The sequence below is a fragment of the Sinocyclocheilus grahami genome, unplaced genomic scaffold, assembly GCF_001515645.1.
Source record: "Sinocyclocheilus grahami isolate Dianchi unplaced genomic scaffold, SAMN03320097.WGS_v1.1 scaffold313.1, whole genome shotgun sequence".
Classification (NCBI taxonomy): domain Eukaryota; kingdom Metazoa; phylum Chordata; class Actinopteri; order Cypriniformes; family Cyprinidae; genus Sinocyclocheilus; species Sinocyclocheilus grahami.
In genome coordinates this window covers 1,437,896-1,454,948 of record NW_015505492.1, presented here as the reverse complement: position 1 = coordinate 1,454,948, position 17,053 = coordinate 1,437,896, and the positions used below count along the sequence as shown (strand labels likewise).

Sequence of the window (17,053 nt, the reverse complement as noted above, 5' to 3'; positions counted from 1 at the left end):
GCCTTCCAAAAGAGGACACAACTACAAATCAGTGGTTAAGTTGTATTTACAACACTGTTCCAGAACAGTTCAACCCAAATATTCAGATGTGTGCAGCACATTTTATGGAGGACTGTTTCCTGAACCTGCAGAGTAACATTAACCTACAATGCGTCTGTGCACAAAGGCTGTTTCTATAATGTGGGGCAGTTCCAACTTTGCAAGGACAGTCTGGCGCTTCTGACTCACAGCCTGTAAGTAAGTTTTTTATGTTTAAAGAATTTGCCACTGACGATTCAAACGTGAGTTTTGAGCAGTGTAGAGTAGCGCTTGTTTGTCGTTTCTCCGATCACAAATGCAGACATGGTTTTATGTTTACGCGGCACAATACGCAACGCAATGTGTAAAAACAGTATAAGTCATTATAATCCGTAATTATGTCCCCACTGGATGCAATGTAATTAGTTACCTTTTTAGGCAGTAATGCAATATTGTAATGCATTACTTTACTGTTTCAATAGTACGGCTATATAACAATGAAACAGAAATGCATATTAACATGATTTTGGTGTCATAAATTACTTACATACCAAAGTCATGTCCAGTTTTACACCTTTTTTGCCATGACAACAACATACAGTCTATGGTAAACACTGACATCTTGCAAAAATTTAGTTTTGAACAATCTTGGATCTCAAATACTATTTGAGTTTTAAGAGAATTAATGTGCTTTTATAAAATTACAAGTTTCACATTACTGCTTTTTAACTCTCCAAACAAATGGTCTGTTCTCTTTCACTGTAAGTGCCTCGCCACAACTTAAGATTCTTGTTTACTTTTATATATAAAGGAGGTACAAGTGGAAACTAAGTTTTGTGGTAATCGGTATTCAATAATCAGTCAGTTTTTCTCGACTGAGCTCAATGTGTACCCAGAATATTCAGAATTATAAATAACTGCAAAAACATACAACTTGAAAACAACTTAAACATGATTCTGAAAGGAGTTGTGCATAAAACATGATGACAAATAAAACATTTGAAGACCAGATCTGAATTGAAGTGCTGATTTGAAGTGCAAGCACTAAACATGCACACTTGAAACAGACCCTAAAACGATAGTGAAGGAGTAAATGCTTTCATTTGAAGACATTTGAACAATCATGGAACACCCCCCTGAAGAGGTGTATCTGCAGTACTTTAGTTGACTTTTTCACTATTGGATTGGACTCTTTAAACTGATGGTCTTAAAAATGAGACATTGTTATAGACCAGAGGGAGTACCACACTCATTCTCACTTTATGAGTACAACTCCCGTTCCAGACGTTCTCACAGTGTGCTTCATATGTTGTCTGCATGCTGAGGGACTCAGGCATGCTTTTGACTGTAATTCATTGTGACTCAGAGAGCTTTAATGCTGCTTTACCACCCAAAGATCCAACCCCCAAGTTCTGCTGGTCTCTTTCCAAGAGCTCAGCTTGAGTCATCAGGGAGCTCTGAGAACTTGTGAAATACTCAAGAGTATCAGCTTCTTATAATTATTTCCCATATGAAACATATCTCTTTCAGGATATATATTCAACCAATTATAAGAAATCATTCGTAATTCATAATAATCTCTTTCATATAGACAGAGAAAGCTTTTTACCGTTCTCAACTTTACTTCAGAAATGTTTACATTTGGTCTGAGGTTTCCACATGGGGTTGATGTTAGCATAAACACATGCCTCACGGAAGAGACACAAAGTGATTGCAAATACTGTTCCAAAAATGGCTTTGTGAACTCCTCTGGCCAAAAGAGCAGAGACAGGATGAGTGGCTGCAACTCTGCTGGAGCCAAATCTGCATTGTTGAAGGAAAGCCCCAAATTACAGGTCTCCCCTTTGATGACTTTATGATAAAGAATAACTTGTGGTGAAAACAGGGAGCTGTTTATATCCCCCTGATACAGAGAATGTCATGTGTTAGTACCCCTGCACACATTGGATAGGCGCAAGGGGGAAGTGAATCTAACACTGGCATGGGCAACTGCGTGCTGACAAGCCTTCTTCAATGGAGCTTTCAAAGCCATCCTTTATTTTTGAGGTACCCTTTGAGCAAAAATGAACAAAATCACTAGATATATTGTTTCTAAAAAAAAATATGTCAACAACACAATCTGACATGCACTTCTGAAGCATTTCCTAAATTGACTGCATGGGATATTTTAGTATTTATGCAAATAAGCATGCATAACTTTTGTCATAAACAATGTTGGCCTAAGGAGTCAGTTTCCATGCTGAGGTCAGAATGAAATCCATTTTAATGCAAACCCTTTAATTTGAGTCTAACATCAACACCAAACATGGCAGCCCATGATACTAGTCTTATGATGTGACACCTAATAATATTGTGAAGTCAGGTGACTTATGAACAATGTAGATTGCGCAGCAAAAGTCCAAAATACAGTGGAATTGCCTAAATTAATTATTTTATTTTATTATTTAAAGGGGACTAAGAAATCAAAATTCCCTTGATCTTTTGACATATAAGAGGTACTATAAAAACATTCTGTAAGTTTCAGAACTCAAAACTTTCTCGTTAGTCTAAAAACAGCTTATACTGAAACCAATTTGCCAAAACGACAGGTTTTGGAATGTGACACTTTATGATGTAATATGTGGCTAAACACCACATCCAAAGTAGATCAATGCCTGCTTCTACATCACTGCTTGTTTAGCCCCGCCCACCGATTCACACATGTAGTGTAGATAACGAGAGAGACAAATGCAGGTCTACGCAGAAACCAAACGATAAACTTTATTTGATGAACTTTATATTTAATGAAGTGCCAGACCACGTCAGTAAGAACTTGGTCCTGTTTACTTCATTTTTACTGTGGATTAATTTACAAACAAGGCACAATTCAACACAAGATTATCAGAACGATTGAAACTAGAAGACAATGCTGTGCCAACTATATTGGATCCGATGTCGCACCACTCAAGTGTAACTGTTTTCATTATGTGATCACTTTTGCTTCGTCTATTATTACAGATCGTTTGATATGTACTGAGTATTTATGTATTTTTAACCTAAATCACAGCAGCGTCCATCTATGAAGGATGTCAAAAATACACAACTGTTAGCCAATCATAGCAGTGGGCATTTACTTTCGAGTCTTCAATCCGCCACGCCTATTTAAATAGACCGTTCTGATGAGAGGGGTTAAAACCAGGACAGAAAATAGCCAATGACTTATAAATTACGTTTTTTTTTTTGTTGTTTTTTGGTGTAAAAATCTTGATAACATTATAAGTGGACCTCAGATAACTGAATCTGAAACATTAAACTGAATCTACTGGAAAGCTCTAGAAAATTATGTTCTAAGATTTTAAAAATCACAATACGGTCACATCAAAGTGAATATAAATAATGTTCAATAATACTACATGAAATGGAAACACTATGATAGTAATTGCAGTTACTGTTCAGAGTAAATTAAATCATCCACAGAATTGTTGAAATCTCCACAGAATAAAGACTTTACTGCCAAAGTTTGGTGGGCTCCAGTGTACATAAACTCCTGTAGATGGTCTCAGCTTATACAATATGCTAGTTATTGACATCAGTGCTTCTATTCTGAGTGCTCTAACAATCACAGGTCAGAAAACAGGTGTGAGGAAAATTAGATGATTTCATATCTCTGTAACGGTTTATTATGAGTCTTAAGTATGCATATAGTATGCTTTTCCTGAAATCAAATTCCTGATGGTGGATCTAGATGTTAATAATGAGATCACGAGTTGTGTGCCTTATATCGCTCTAAGTGCTTTGTCAAGTCCTCGATGCGTAGATCCTTAAGATTCACAAGATGCTCCAATCGGTCTACCTTAATCTGTAAAATCTGGAGCAAAGAAAAACATTTAATGTACATGATATTCAACAGCGGTTGTAGGTTTATGATAAAATGCCTGCAAACCAAAGGCTTTACAGCGTCACAAAAGAACAAACGGAAGTTTACTGTCACAATCATTCTGTAGAATTGTCATTTCCTTCCATAGAAATTTTGATGACTATTTGATGCATAAATTGATAATTTTTTTTCATAAAATAGAGCAGTTACTGAATATCTTTTTTTAATTGAAATGCAAAAGTATTATTTTAAATGCAAAAATTATTAATATTCAAGCATTTAAGTGTTTTAACCTTAAAACTGTCTTACTAACTGTCAAGTGACAAATATCACAGCTGCTGAACTCACAGTGACTCATTTAACAACCTTGCAGTTTTTTTACCACATTTGCAACGGTGACAGGAAACATGTCAGAGAACATGTGACCTGCTGCCCTTGACCACTAGCCAGGAGAACAGCACAGGAAGACACATTTCCTTTTGTGAAGCAAGCATCTCTCGCCAGCTGGCATTGTATGCTAAAGGTGCTGAAACTTACGATTTCACATTTTTAAAGAACATCTGCATTTTTTAAAGATTTCATGCAAGAAAAAAAAGATTTGGAATACATTTTTACTAATTCTTATGCACATTACAGTCGCAATTAAACAAATCAACAGATCATTTCTTCTGTATTGTGATGTACATCTGAGTGTAACACATTCTAAGAAAAAAAATGAAGGATGGGGACATGGTACTACTGATTGTTGTTGATGTAGATGAATGCAAGCTTGTGAAATGATTGGAGAAATCCAGCATACACTCTTAAAAATAAAGGTGCTTCAAAAGGTTCTTCAAGCGATGCCATAGAAGAACCATTCAGTCAAAGGTTCTTTAAAGAACCATCTCTTTCTTACCTTTTTGTAATCTGAAGAACCTTCTTTCGCCACAAAGAACCTTTTGTGAAACAGAAAGGTTCTTCATATGTTAAAGGTTCTTTATGGAACCATTTAGACAAAAAGGTTCTTCTATGGCATCGTGAAGCACCTTTATTTTTAAGAGTGTACATCACAAGAGAGAACGCACCACTCAAGTGTAACTGTTTTCATTATGTGATCACTTTTGCTTCGTCTATTATTACAGATCGTTTGATATGTACTGAGTATTTATGTATTTTTAACCTAAATCACAGCAGCGTCCATCTATGAAGGATGTCAAAAATACACAACTGTTAGCCAATCATAGCAGTGGGCATTTACTTTCGAGTCTTCAATCCGCCACGCCTATTCAAATAGACCATTCTGATGAGAGGGGTTAAAACCAGGACAGAAAATAGCCAATGACTTATAAATTACGTTTTTTTTGTTGTTGTTTTTTGGTGTAAAAATCTTGATAACATTATAAGTGGACCTCAGATAACTGAATCTGAAACATTAAACTGAATCTACTGGAAAGCTCTAGAAAATTATGTTCTAAGATTTTAAAAATCACAATACTGTCACATCAAAGTGAATATAAATAATGTTCAATAATACTACATGAAATGGAAACACTATGATAGTAATTGCAGTTACTGTTCAGAGTAAATTAAATCATCCACAGAATTGTTGAAATCTCCACAGAATAAAGACTTTACTGCCAAAGTTTGGTGGGCTCCAGTGTACATAAACTCCTGTAGATGGTCTCAGCTTATACAATATGCTAGTTATTGACATCAGTGCTTCTATTCTGAGTGCTCTAACAATCACAGGTCAGAAAACAGGTGAGGAAAATTAGATGATTTCATATCTCTGTAACGGTTTATTATGAGTCTTAAGTATGCATATAGTATGCTTTTCCTGAAATCAAATTCCTGATGGTGGATCTAGATGTTAATAATGAGATCACGAGTTGTGTGCCTTATATCGCTCTAAGTGCTTTGTCAAGTCCTCGATGCGTAGATCCTTAAGATTCACAAGATGCTCCAATCGGTCTACCTTAATCTGTAAAATCTGGAGCAAAGAAAAACATTTAATGTACATGATATTCAACAGCGGTTGTAGGTTTATGATAAAATGCCTGCAAACCAAAGGCTTTACAGCGTCACAAAAGAACAAACGGAAGTTTACTGTCACAATCATTCTGTAGAATTGTCATTTCCTTCCATAGAAATTTTGATGACTATTTGATGCATAAATTGATAATTTTTTTTCATAAAATAGAGCAGTTACTGAATATCTTTTTTTAATTGAAATGCAAAAGTATTATTTTAAATGCAAAAATTATTAATATTCAAGCATTTAAGTGTTTTAACCTTAAAACTGTCTTACTAACTGTCAAGTGACAAATATCACAGCTTCTGAACTCATAATGACTCATTTAACAATCTTGCAATTTCTTTTTAACCACATTTGCAACAGTGACAGGAAGCATGTCAAAGAACTTGTGATCTGCAGCCCTTGACCACTTGCCAGGAGAACAGCACAGGAAAGACAAATTTCCTTTTGCATTGTATGCAAAAAGTGCTGAAACTTGTTATTAGTTTTTGCGATTTGCAAGTCTGAATAAGAATAAGAATAAGAATATCTGCCTTTTTCAAAGATTTTATGCAAGAAATAAAGATTTCAAATGAATTTATACTAATTCTTATGTACATTACAGTCACAATGAAACAGATCTTTTCTTCTGTATTGTGATGTGCATGCAAGTCTAAGGCACTGTAAGAAAGAAAATGTAGGATGGGGACATGGTACTATTCATAAGTTGTAGATGTAGATGAATGCAAGCTTGCAGGGGATTTAAGTGGACTAAATTATTGGAGAAACCCAGCATACATCAGGAGAGAAAGGTCTGTCATTTCACAAAAACATTAAATGATGATATTTTTATTTTACTATAAAATTATTATTGTATTATTATAAAATAATACAAAATAACATGCATTGATGTATTTTCACAATAACATCAATAACATGCATTTAGAAAACAGATTTAATTTCATGCCAACTTTAAAGGTGCAGTGTTTCGAAATTGCAAAAAAAAAAGACTTTGAATACAGTTTGCATTGCAATGCTGAAAACACCAGATAGCAACAGTTCTTACACTTTTCTGGGAACTCAACCAATAAACTTGTTTCTGCATATTAAACTGGAAAAGGAGAAAGCATTTTAACATCAAAACATTACCTCTACAGTCTCCTGTAAAGCCAAAATGGCTTGCTCCTTTTCCTCCAAGAGCAAACGGACACCTGGATCCACATTTGGTCTCAAGGCTGCAGCAGCACTACACAAGATTTCCAATAAGTCCATTATAAATGTGTATTTTTAGGCCTATATGAAAGACTTCATAAACCTCAGAAAGTCCTTTTCACATCACAGTTTATCACTCATACCTTACTTTGTCTTTCTTCTTCACAGTGGCTGGATTGGTATGAGGGTCTTCAGAGAAAACAGAGAAAGGGATTAAGAAATATTTTTTTTTCAAAAAATAAACATTTTTCTTTTAAACATTTTATATTTAACAAAGGGAAATGTGTTGTACAAATGTGCCTTCAGCGACAGCCTAAAACTGAAGTGCCGGGTCTTGGCATAGACAGCGGATTCAGGATCCCTCCAGGCTAAATTCAGGCACTGAGACTTTACTCTCACGATACCCTGAATCAATTTCCTCTAGCTGAGTGGTACTCCCCCATACTTTAAGATTTTTAAGCTCATGAGAACTGCTTAACCAGGAAGGCTAAACTAATTAGACTCCATTTGAACCCATTAAACACAATAAGGTCAAAAAGACACATTGACAGGGCACCAGATTATAACTATGGAGCGGGAGAGTTTTATTTGGCTCTAAGCTCTGAATCATCAACACCAGCTGTGCTTCACCTTATAAACATCCCATTAAAGATAAAATAACAAGTTAAAATTGAACAGCATCTACAGGAAAAAGAAAAGTAAAAAGCACAGGACTCCTGTTTCTTTAATAGAAATGGTCTGCACTTCGATAATATGATATATCAGAAACAATCTCTCTGGTCTCATAATAGACTCAATAATCTACTGTTTGCTTGAGTTTTCTGTGGACGAAAAGGGTTTTTAGCCACATGCTTTGAGCCTGTTGGAAGTGATAAGGGCTATCTAGTGAATGGAGCTGATGGACGCAGGACCTTTTCTATCATGAAAAGAAGGAGTTGGACCTGAAACCAGATGATGTCTCGACTAAGACGCCATGATGATGAGGTGTGGGATTTGGAGAGTTGACCTATCTGGCCCCTTCTATGTAATGTTAAAAGTGCTGATAATGCAGTGCATTTGCCCTATTTCCAAACACAGCTGACCATTTTGTTAGTCCATTTTAATATACATAGAGGAAAAGTAAATTTGACCAACATTTTCCAAAAGCTTTTTATTTTGCTGCAGATTATTAAACCTTTACGCTGCCTCAGAAGGTAACTTTATTCGCAAACATTGCCTGCAAAGTAATTGCCTTATAGGGCAGCAAGGTAAAAAGTCAGCTGCCTAAGCTTTTGGACGAAGCCATACAATGAAATTTAGTGCAGTCCAGTGGGGTTTTGTTTACTGTATGGGCAAAAGCAGTTTCTTTAAAATATCTTCTTTGGTGTCCCACAGAAGAAATAAACTCATACAGAATGAAAGTGTGTAAATGATGACAGTAATGTTGTTTTTGGGTGAACTAACCAGAAGGTCTGAGCACACAAAGCCTCACAGACACATGACATGACCATCACAAAACAAGCATCTTCGTACTTGCGACACTTGCAGTAACTTGCTAATCTTGTTTGGCTTACAGTTAGGCAAGGGCTGTGTTTTCTGAATATTGTAACAGTCAGACTATTTATGACCCCAAACCTGGCCTGCACGGTTAATCGTTTGTAAACCGAAATCGCGAATTGAAAGGGTGCGATTTTCAAATCGCAAGAGCTGCGATTATTTCGATGAAGGCCTATCAAATATGTAACAAGCATCTACGTAGTTTTTGACAGTTTGCTTCATGCGCATTTTACTTTGATGCAGAGTTTAACCAATAGGGGGCATTTTAACACTGCACGTGCTGACTGAACCAGCAAATAACGCCATTTGGAAAAGATAAGCGCGAGCGGGAGCAGCAGTTCAACTTCCCAACAAAGTGTGTCTGCAGAAGAGCAAAGTACTGCAGACGACTTGGTACCTCAACGAAAAAGCACCGTATATGTTTGGAATTATTTTGGATTTCGAATGTACTTCAAAGGCAAGTACTTTGTAAAACCTGCCGAATGTCTGTGTCGACCTCGCGAGGCAACACAACCAACCTGTATCAGCACCTGCAGAAGTATCACAGACAAATCTATGATGAATGCATGGCCAAAAGGCCCACCGATGAACACACTTCGTCACAACCACCGCGACTGACATCCAAGCAAGCTTCAATTGCTCAAGCGTTATAAAGTGGCACACACTGGTGCAGTCTGTCTCCTTTTTTCTTTATGACCGCGAAAAGAACTAAAATACTTCATCAGTTTTGATCGTACAGGTAAGAATAAGGTATCGTTTGAAACTGCAAAGGGTCTACTTTTATTTGTGTATAGTCATAATAACAACAAAACAATGTGTTTTTGTAAAAAAAAATAAACAGGGTGCGTTCTCCGCCGTCTCGGTCACCTCTCTTCACAGACACGTAAATAAAACAACCTGAATCTCAGCGAATACTTGCCTCAAAGACATGAGAAATATATGTATAGAAAACATGAAATGTCTACCTTTAAATTAACTAAGTCACGTCCAAAACAAATATTCTGTTAAAGTAATACATATGAAACATACGCGATGTCGAGTTTTCCCGTCTTAACTCATACTTAATGCCGAGTTCACACTGCACGATATTAGCCCGATTTTTCACTCGCCAACAGGTTTTACGAAATCGCCGACAAATGCCGACATCGGAGGCAAATCGGTGCTCGTTCACACGAGTGACAATCACACAGTGTGTATTAACAAAGACGTGAAATGAGGGAATCGCCGACGCCCACAAAATATTTGGCATGCTAAACATCTGGAGCTGGCGGCGATTCTTCCTATTGTGAAGTCATGCAGTGTGAAACCCCCTGTCGCTGATCTATCGTGCAATGTGAACACAGCAGCAACTGAATGCTACCCCAGATAGTCACGCACTGTGAAAACAACGGCGATCGACGAGTTTGAAAATCGTGCAGTGTGAACTCGGCATAATGCGGTCACGCCCACGAGCCGATCGCGCTTTTCAGATTCTAAACATCCACGTGAGACGCACGCGCATGTAAACGCCCACATCGCCTCCGCGTAAACAAACGTGAAGAGTTCATCCCGGCTACTTTTTGTTTTTGGAAGAAGAGGCGCTGAGAGAAATAACCCAGAATTTACCTCACAACGCAATGTGTCGCGCAGCTAGATCCAGTGGAGAATATCACTCTGATGAGTAGCCTAAGATCACTTGCATCTGTTGTTATTGTTATCGTGACATAACTTATACACATTTTACTAGTTAAGACTTTTCTAATTCCTGACTACATGTTTGAAATCAAGTGAAACATTTTGAAATATGTGATATTTCATTGTCTAAATGTCTCACAACGCCAGCATGTTTGTTTAATGTTTTAAAATATAAAACCACAAGATATAAAAGTAGTGTGAGTAGGGCTGGACAATAATTCAATATCAATATGTATCACGATATAATTTTTTTCAATAACGCTGATATGATTTTTAAACATTTCCGATATTTCGATATACATTACCAGTTTCCCATACATTGGTTTATTTGTGGCGTCAAAATCAAAACGTGGCGCGGGTGTTTTAACCATTTTCACTCCCTCGCATAAGTGCATTCTATCACAAAACATGTTTTACAAATGTTAAATCAATATATTGTTTTCTGTAAATAAGTGAACAGGATAATTTTCACATCATTTTGTAGCAAAAACTCTAGTCTACCACATTCTCAAAAGTCTTGTGAACAAATATTCTGTGTGTTTAATGGCCTTATTTCAGTGACTTAAAAAATTAGTTTTTCACTAACCATGCATAAACATTGTACATGTTTGTGTTTTAGAGAAAACAACGTTTATACGTGGTTAGTCACTGAAATAAGGCCATAAACACATACAGAATATTTGTTCACAAGACTTTTGAGAACTGGATGTGGTAGACTAGAATTTTTGCTACAAAATGATGTGGAAATCACCCTGTTCACTCGCTCACAGAAAATAGTATATTGATTTAATGTTTGTAAAATATGTTTTGTGGTAGAATGCTTTAGTTTCTCTCCCTCCATTTAAAAGTCCAGGTCACCAGAACTTAGAAGATTCAAAAAGGTGTTGTAAAATGAATCCATCACATCTCTTCACAAGACAAGGATTTGTTTTATGATGCCTTTATTACCTTTTTGGAGTTTGGTGACCTTAACTTTCAATGGAAGAACAGTTAAAAATGAAATTTCATTAAAAATATCTTAATTCGGTTTACAGAACTACCCAAAGTATAATGGAACATTATTAGGGTGATTATACTATTTCATTTTCGGAGAACTATCCCTTTAACTTACAGAACACTAAAATACATTGAATTGCAGAGAGACTGTTTCATAAAAATAGTCTTAATGAACCTAGACTCACAGCCAGAGTCAGTGCGTCTTCTACCAAAGCAGACCACACCCCAGGGGGACCTTGGCAGGCCCTCCCCCATCCGCTACTGGGCAATGGTCTCCTTGTCATATCTCCTCAAGATGACCTTCACTGCCCTACTGTAGCTTATAACCAATGGGAACCTAAATCCATATTTCCATGTTTTACAGTATTTACCTGATCTCGACTGTCCAGTTGTAGTGCTGTAATATTCCAAGTCCTGTAAAAAAGAATAAGGCAGGGTTAAATTACTGATCATTCAACCATTATAAGGAAAGAGGAAATTATATTGAAAGAAAGATGCTGTAGCAATGCAAATGCAAATACACAGACCCACCAGTGTGCCATCTAATTGTTTTCCTGCCCGTTTCTCCTCCATCTTCTCTCTCAGAGAGCAAAGGACTGGTTCGATGTAGCCTGCTGTGCTGAGTATAATATTCTTCACCGTCTCTTCAGGTATATGGAAGTTCAGCTTGGAGAAAACTTTTCTGAAACGAGAACATCATGCACTTGTGTGTTGTTCAATTCTAGACAAACATAAAAGATGTTTATTTGGTAGAAAACTGCTGTCTATTTCCCCCACTGCTCTTCATATGCGGTCTAGGTAGACAACTCGCTAGATTTTTAGACCCAACCAGTGTTAACAGTTCAGCTGGAGATCCCAGTGTTGTTGCTGAGGTGTAATGTCACATTCCTGCAATCCCCCGGGGAATGTATCAAGCGACACGAGGGGGTCAGATAAGCAGTGCGGTGTTTGCATTACTGTCTGCGTGGAGAAGAAATAAATATACTTGCCTGTTCAGGGTGCTCCAGTTACTCTGCTTCTGTTGCGCGGAATGCGCGGCCGTGTAGTTGTGCAGCTCCACCAGCTTAGGGAAGAAATGCTTCACTACCTCTGCAGTCATAACTGCTTATGGAAATCGTTAAAATACTCAGTGACAACACTGAACTTAGTAAAATGTTATATAGCTAATTATATTATGGTTTTGAATGGCATACTATACTAAGTATAATATTATATTACAATTATAAAGTATTTAGGATATTTACTTTCATATAACTCAAATGCAGGGCAACACTGCTAAAAAGGTCAACAAATATAATGAATGGTTAATTAGCTAGCGGTTTTAATTATTTCTTGTAGGAATTAAATACCTCCATCGCTAAAATCTCTTGTTATATTCCGTTTGGGTCTGGAGAGCGGTATCTTGTCTATCCACGCGTAGAGGTCTTGCAAAGTTTCTTCGTCTAATTGTTTAGGCCCGTCCATCATTTGAAACGAGCTTCTGCGTGATTAAACCCCGCAACTATCTCAACGGTACAAGCGTTAGTATTGAGTGTTTGAATCGTTACTAGGCAACGAAAATACAGGGCGCTGTAGAGGTCATACACGTCTGACGGCGATTCAAATATATGGAAATAAACCAAATAAACTGATTAAAAGAGAAATGTGAAAAACTTTATTATAGTTAAAAAAAAAACATTCTCATATTTAAAGAGTAAAATCAGACCAGCTGAGATCATTGCACGTTTTGAATTTAAATATTTGGTGGGCAAAAAAAATGTTTGCCTTTGTCTGAGTGCAAAAACCGCAAGGATCACAACCAAACAACAAAGAAGATGTAAGAAACTTGTAAATAAGGCAAATGACTACAGTAAGGTCGGATTATGCTTCAGAAAGGCCACAAGCCTTTTTACAGGTCCCCTCTTGAAATTGCAAAAGGTATATAACAAGAAATTCTACACAAAATAATGAAAAATTAAATCTCAATTACAAGATATAAAATTGCAAATACATAAAAGCTGCATAAACAAGAATGAATGCACCATTATACACTGCAAAAAAAACAAAGAGAGACCCTTTGATCCCCCACTTAGGCAGCAATGTGGTGTGGACTTTAAAGGAGGAACTCTGTAGACTTCCATAGAGACACAATCTGAACGGACTGCAAACAGTTGCAAATAACATTCTTTAAAATTAAAGTATAAAATAAACAGAAAAAGAAAGCCAAAATACAATAAAAGAAATTACAAACAAGTAGTACCGAAAGTATAAAGCGATTCCTACAGTGCAAATCTTTCATTCTGTTTTACCTTCTCCTTAACTTCATCTTGTTATGCAGAGCTATACCACAAAACACAACAAGCTTTGTTCAGCTCGTAAACTGCTGCCCATGTTTTGTTAACCAAGGTTCTTCTGAAGCTCCCAATGATTAAGAGTAACTCATATTGTTCCAGATCATCTGGGCTTAGCAGGAGGTTTCAGTGCAACTTTCTGGATTACCTACAGTAAATGCAAAAGAGCTTTTAAAACACCGACATTTATTCACACAACTAGACTGTCAAGCAGTTTGAATAAATTAGCATTAAGAGTGATGACAGTGTATTTTATAGTTTATATGTGAACTGCTGAATGCAAAGCAATAAAACCTTACAACACCTGAGGTGGAGTGAATGCTGGCTGCATCCCAGTGGGCTTCACAGGAAGCACTGGAGGTGGTTTTGATTTTGTCACCTATCAGTGCATACAAAGAACGGTTGATAGTATTGAATGGCATTTATGTCAGATGGTGTGCTTTCTGTTGACTAAATTATTCAAGTAAACAATAGCCTCTTACAGGTTTAGATGCCAGTGGTGGCAATGGTCTTGATGGAGGAAGTGGTTTAGTTGGTGGAAGTAGGGGATTTGCCTGAAACTTAATTTAGACATAAGAAATGACACAATGCTCTTTAGTCTCACTGAATTTTCAAGTCACCTCTGTTTTATGTCACCTCTGTAATAAGCTTAGAGTCATTAAAAGTAACCAACATTAAAATGAAAATTATACCTAATTATACAGTATATTCTCATTCAAAAGTTTGGGGTTGGTACATTTTGTAAAAATCTGTTGTACTCAACATAGGCAGCATTTATTTGATAAAATGCAGTAAAAACGGTTATACTGTGAAATATTACTACAAATTAAATCAACTGTTTCCTATTTAAATATATTTGAAAAGGTCATTTATTCCTGTGATGATCCTTCAGAAATAAGTCTGCTATCAATCTACAGAAATCAAGAACTAATGCTGATTTAGTGCTCAAGAAACATTTCTTATTATTATCTGTTTTCAAAACTTTTGTGCTGTTTAATATTTTGGTGGAAATCATGTGTTTTTTTTTCAGGATGAATAGAAAATTCTTTTATGATATTATACATGTCTTTATTCTCTCTTTTGATCAATTTAATGCATCCTTGCTGAATAAAGTATTTATTTATGAGTGGTAGTAGTGCATTTTAAGATACTCTGTGCCTCACCTGAACAGGATGAATGTTTCTGGAAATACCAGGAGGTGGGACGGAAGGCTTCACAATCTAATAGAATATGGACATACATTTTTATTTTTGTTAAAACTGTTTTAGATTGAAATAATTACATGCATTTTTAGAGAGGATAAACTACCTGTTCTGTCCTAGTTTGTGGTGCATCCTTTGGAGGCTGTGCATAGTGAGAAATAAGTGGTAGAAAGATTAAGTCTTTGATCCTAAAATGGACTTTTAATGTAAGCACAAATTGAACAGCCCATTTCAAGGCTAAATGAATGACTTTACCATTGGTGCTGGTCTAGAGGGTGTAGCTGGAGAATAGAGAGGTTTGCAGGCCAGAGTAGTGGATGACTCAAGGAAAGTTGGTTGACTTATGCGTGATTGTGTGAATCTGGGGCTGTTCTTTGCACTTCCTGGTTGGAATGCCGGATTACATTGGCCTGAGGAAGTGCGGATGTCCTTCAAAGACCTTTTCGAATAGAATGCATTTCATTAATAGAACAGTAATTGAAATGACAACAGAAATTGATAGTTCATGATTGTCAGCTGCATAACGGATCCTACCTTTTCTTTCTAAATTCTGTTATTTTGTCCCTGTGACACACAAGTGCTCCAATAATAATGATCAATCCAAGAACGACTACAGATGCAGTCACACCAATTATCACAGATTCTTTTCTCACTGTAAAGTTACACATTTGACATGGCTCAGAATTAGTTTTGTATGGTCAATGACTGAATTACGTGAAGTTATAAAGATATAGTAAGGATGTGGTTTACTTTTTTGACGTTCTGAGAATTGAACATCACAATAGGGTGGTGCCCAGCCTGGATCACACACTGTGAAGGAGAGTACCAATGTGTGGAAATTTATATAAGTCAGTAGTATGTTTACACGTGTTTATGCTTTTAAATGCAAATTCAAAATGGACATTAAATACTAGGATGCATAGTTTTAGCACATACAAGCAATATGACTTTCACAATATCACAGAATGACAAATATTGCATGCAATCATGTTTTTCTTAAAAAAAGAGAGAAAAAACATAAAATTTGTTATAGAAGTAATAGAAAAATGAAAATGAAAAAAGAAAAATCACACACCCCACGATTGTTGCATTTATCAGAGCAGTCCTCTGTGCCGTATATACTAATGTCTTGGCAAAGGTTGTGGTAACACACCTGTTGGTTATAAAAAAAATCTAAGCAAAGGTTGTGGTAACACCTGTTGGTTATAAAAAAAATCTAAATAAAGGTTTCATACACTTTTTGTAAGGCAATATACATTCATTATTTACTTGCCTTATTAATGCCACATTTGGTGCCTGCTGGAACCATCCCTAAGTCATCTGTGGGTGAGGAATCCACAGCTATGTAGCAGGTTCTCGAATGAATAGTTACTGTTGATTTTGTATTGGTTATGGGGAAAGGATTCCCACCATAACAGTATATTTTCCCACACATCATGTGCCTGTAGGATTCAGAATACCATTGTGTCATAGAGAACAATGTACAAAATTCTATTTTTAGTCTTCAGCCATCAAAGAAAAGTTACGTTACACTTACTCAGCACTCTTGGAGGTTCTGTCAAATACATTATAACGAAAGCAGGTGTCAGCATCCACTTCAGCATCTAAACATGTACAAGATATTGATGTTAAAATATTAATATATATTTTTTTTTTTTTCCTAAATTGCTGTATGAAACTTTATTTTACAAAAAACACATTAATTTAACAAAAAAGCTGTAAAGATTTTGTGTTAAAATGTTTGTAAAAGGATAAAAGCAGTGTATAAAGCAGTGTATGAGCAATGGCTCAGTAAGAATATTACCTGATCCCCACAGCATCTTGCAGTGCTCCTTATGTGTAGGACATTGTCCATTGTAACAGTAGCCCTGATTATAATTGCAAGGGAGTCCATTCATCTTATATTCATCTTCAGGACAGAAGGCTGACTCTCCTGTACAGTACTCGTCCAAATCACAGTCGTGAGCACTCTTTCTGCATAGGCTATCGGAATGTTTCAGCTACAAGGGAGGATTAACCAAACAGATTAAGGAAATAATCTACTTTTACATGTATTTTCAGTCCAATAACAACTTTAGTATGGTGTTCCTGTGAAGCCTGGTAGGCAGCTTTGCTGATACCTGGCAATTGTGGCAGCACTCTCCATATGCACAGTGAGCACTTTCGGTCAGTCGACATGTGGTGGCATTGCAGCAGGGATTGTTACATTCCTAAAATGTAACATAAAAAAAAAAAA

General features: G+C 36.4%; 2 protein-coding genes across 2 annotated transcripts in view; both read right to left on the bottom strand.

Moving 5' to 3' along the window:
- Nucleotides 1-5,601: 5,601 nt before the first annotated feature.
- LOC107601866 (sperm flagellar protein 1-like) lies at nucleotides 5,602-12,753 on the bottom strand. Its single transcript, XM_016294198.1, has 7 exons — nucleotides 12,635-12,753; nucleotides 12,275-12,386; nucleotides 11,817-11,967; nucleotides 11,657-11,699; nucleotides 7,223-7,268; nucleotides 7,017-7,113; nucleotides 5,602-5,843 (listed from the first exon to the last, which is right to left on the bottom strand). Exons 1-7 carry the CDS (start codon nucleotides 12,750-12,752, stop codon nucleotides 5,736-5,738), a joined length of 675 nt encoding a protein of 224 aa, XP_016149684.1. The 5' UTR covers nucleotide 12,753; the 3' UTR covers nucleotides 5,602-5,735.
- Nucleotides 12,754-12,957: 204 nt separating this feature from the next.
- The window catches only part of LOC107601791 (zinc metalloproteinase-disintegrin-like atrolysin-A), an 8,549-nt gene continuing 4,453 nt past the window's right edge, over nucleotides 12,958-17,053 (bottom strand). Inside the window, exons 9-21 of the mRNA XM_016294085.1 lie at nucleotides 16,938-17,027; nucleotides 16,622-16,817; nucleotides 16,355-16,421; nucleotides 16,091-16,259; nucleotides 15,885-15,970; nucleotides 15,568-15,653; nucleotides 15,352-15,469; nucleotides 15,073-15,256; nucleotides 14,924-14,959; nucleotides 14,779-14,835; nucleotides 14,098-14,169; nucleotides 13,920-13,994; nucleotides 12,958-13,763 (exon numbers count right to left, since the gene is read on the bottom strand). Coding sequence (XP_016149571.1) covers nucleotides 13,719-13,763; nucleotides 13,920-13,994; nucleotides 14,098-14,169; nucleotides 14,779-14,835; nucleotides 14,924-14,959; nucleotides 15,073-15,256; nucleotides 15,352-15,469; nucleotides 15,568-15,653; nucleotides 15,885-15,970; nucleotides 16,091-16,259; nucleotides 16,355-16,421; nucleotides 16,622-16,817; nucleotides 16,938-17,027 — 1,281 coding nt within the window. The 3' untranslated portion in view covers nucleotides 12,958-13,718. The remainder of the gene's footprint in view (nucleotides 13,764-13,919; nucleotides 13,995-14,097; nucleotides 14,170-14,778; nucleotides 14,836-14,923; nucleotides 14,960-15,072; nucleotides 15,257-15,351; nucleotides 15,470-15,567; nucleotides 15,654-15,884; nucleotides 15,971-16,090; nucleotides 16,260-16,354; nucleotides 16,422-16,621; nucleotides 16,818-16,937; nucleotides 17,028-17,053) is intronic.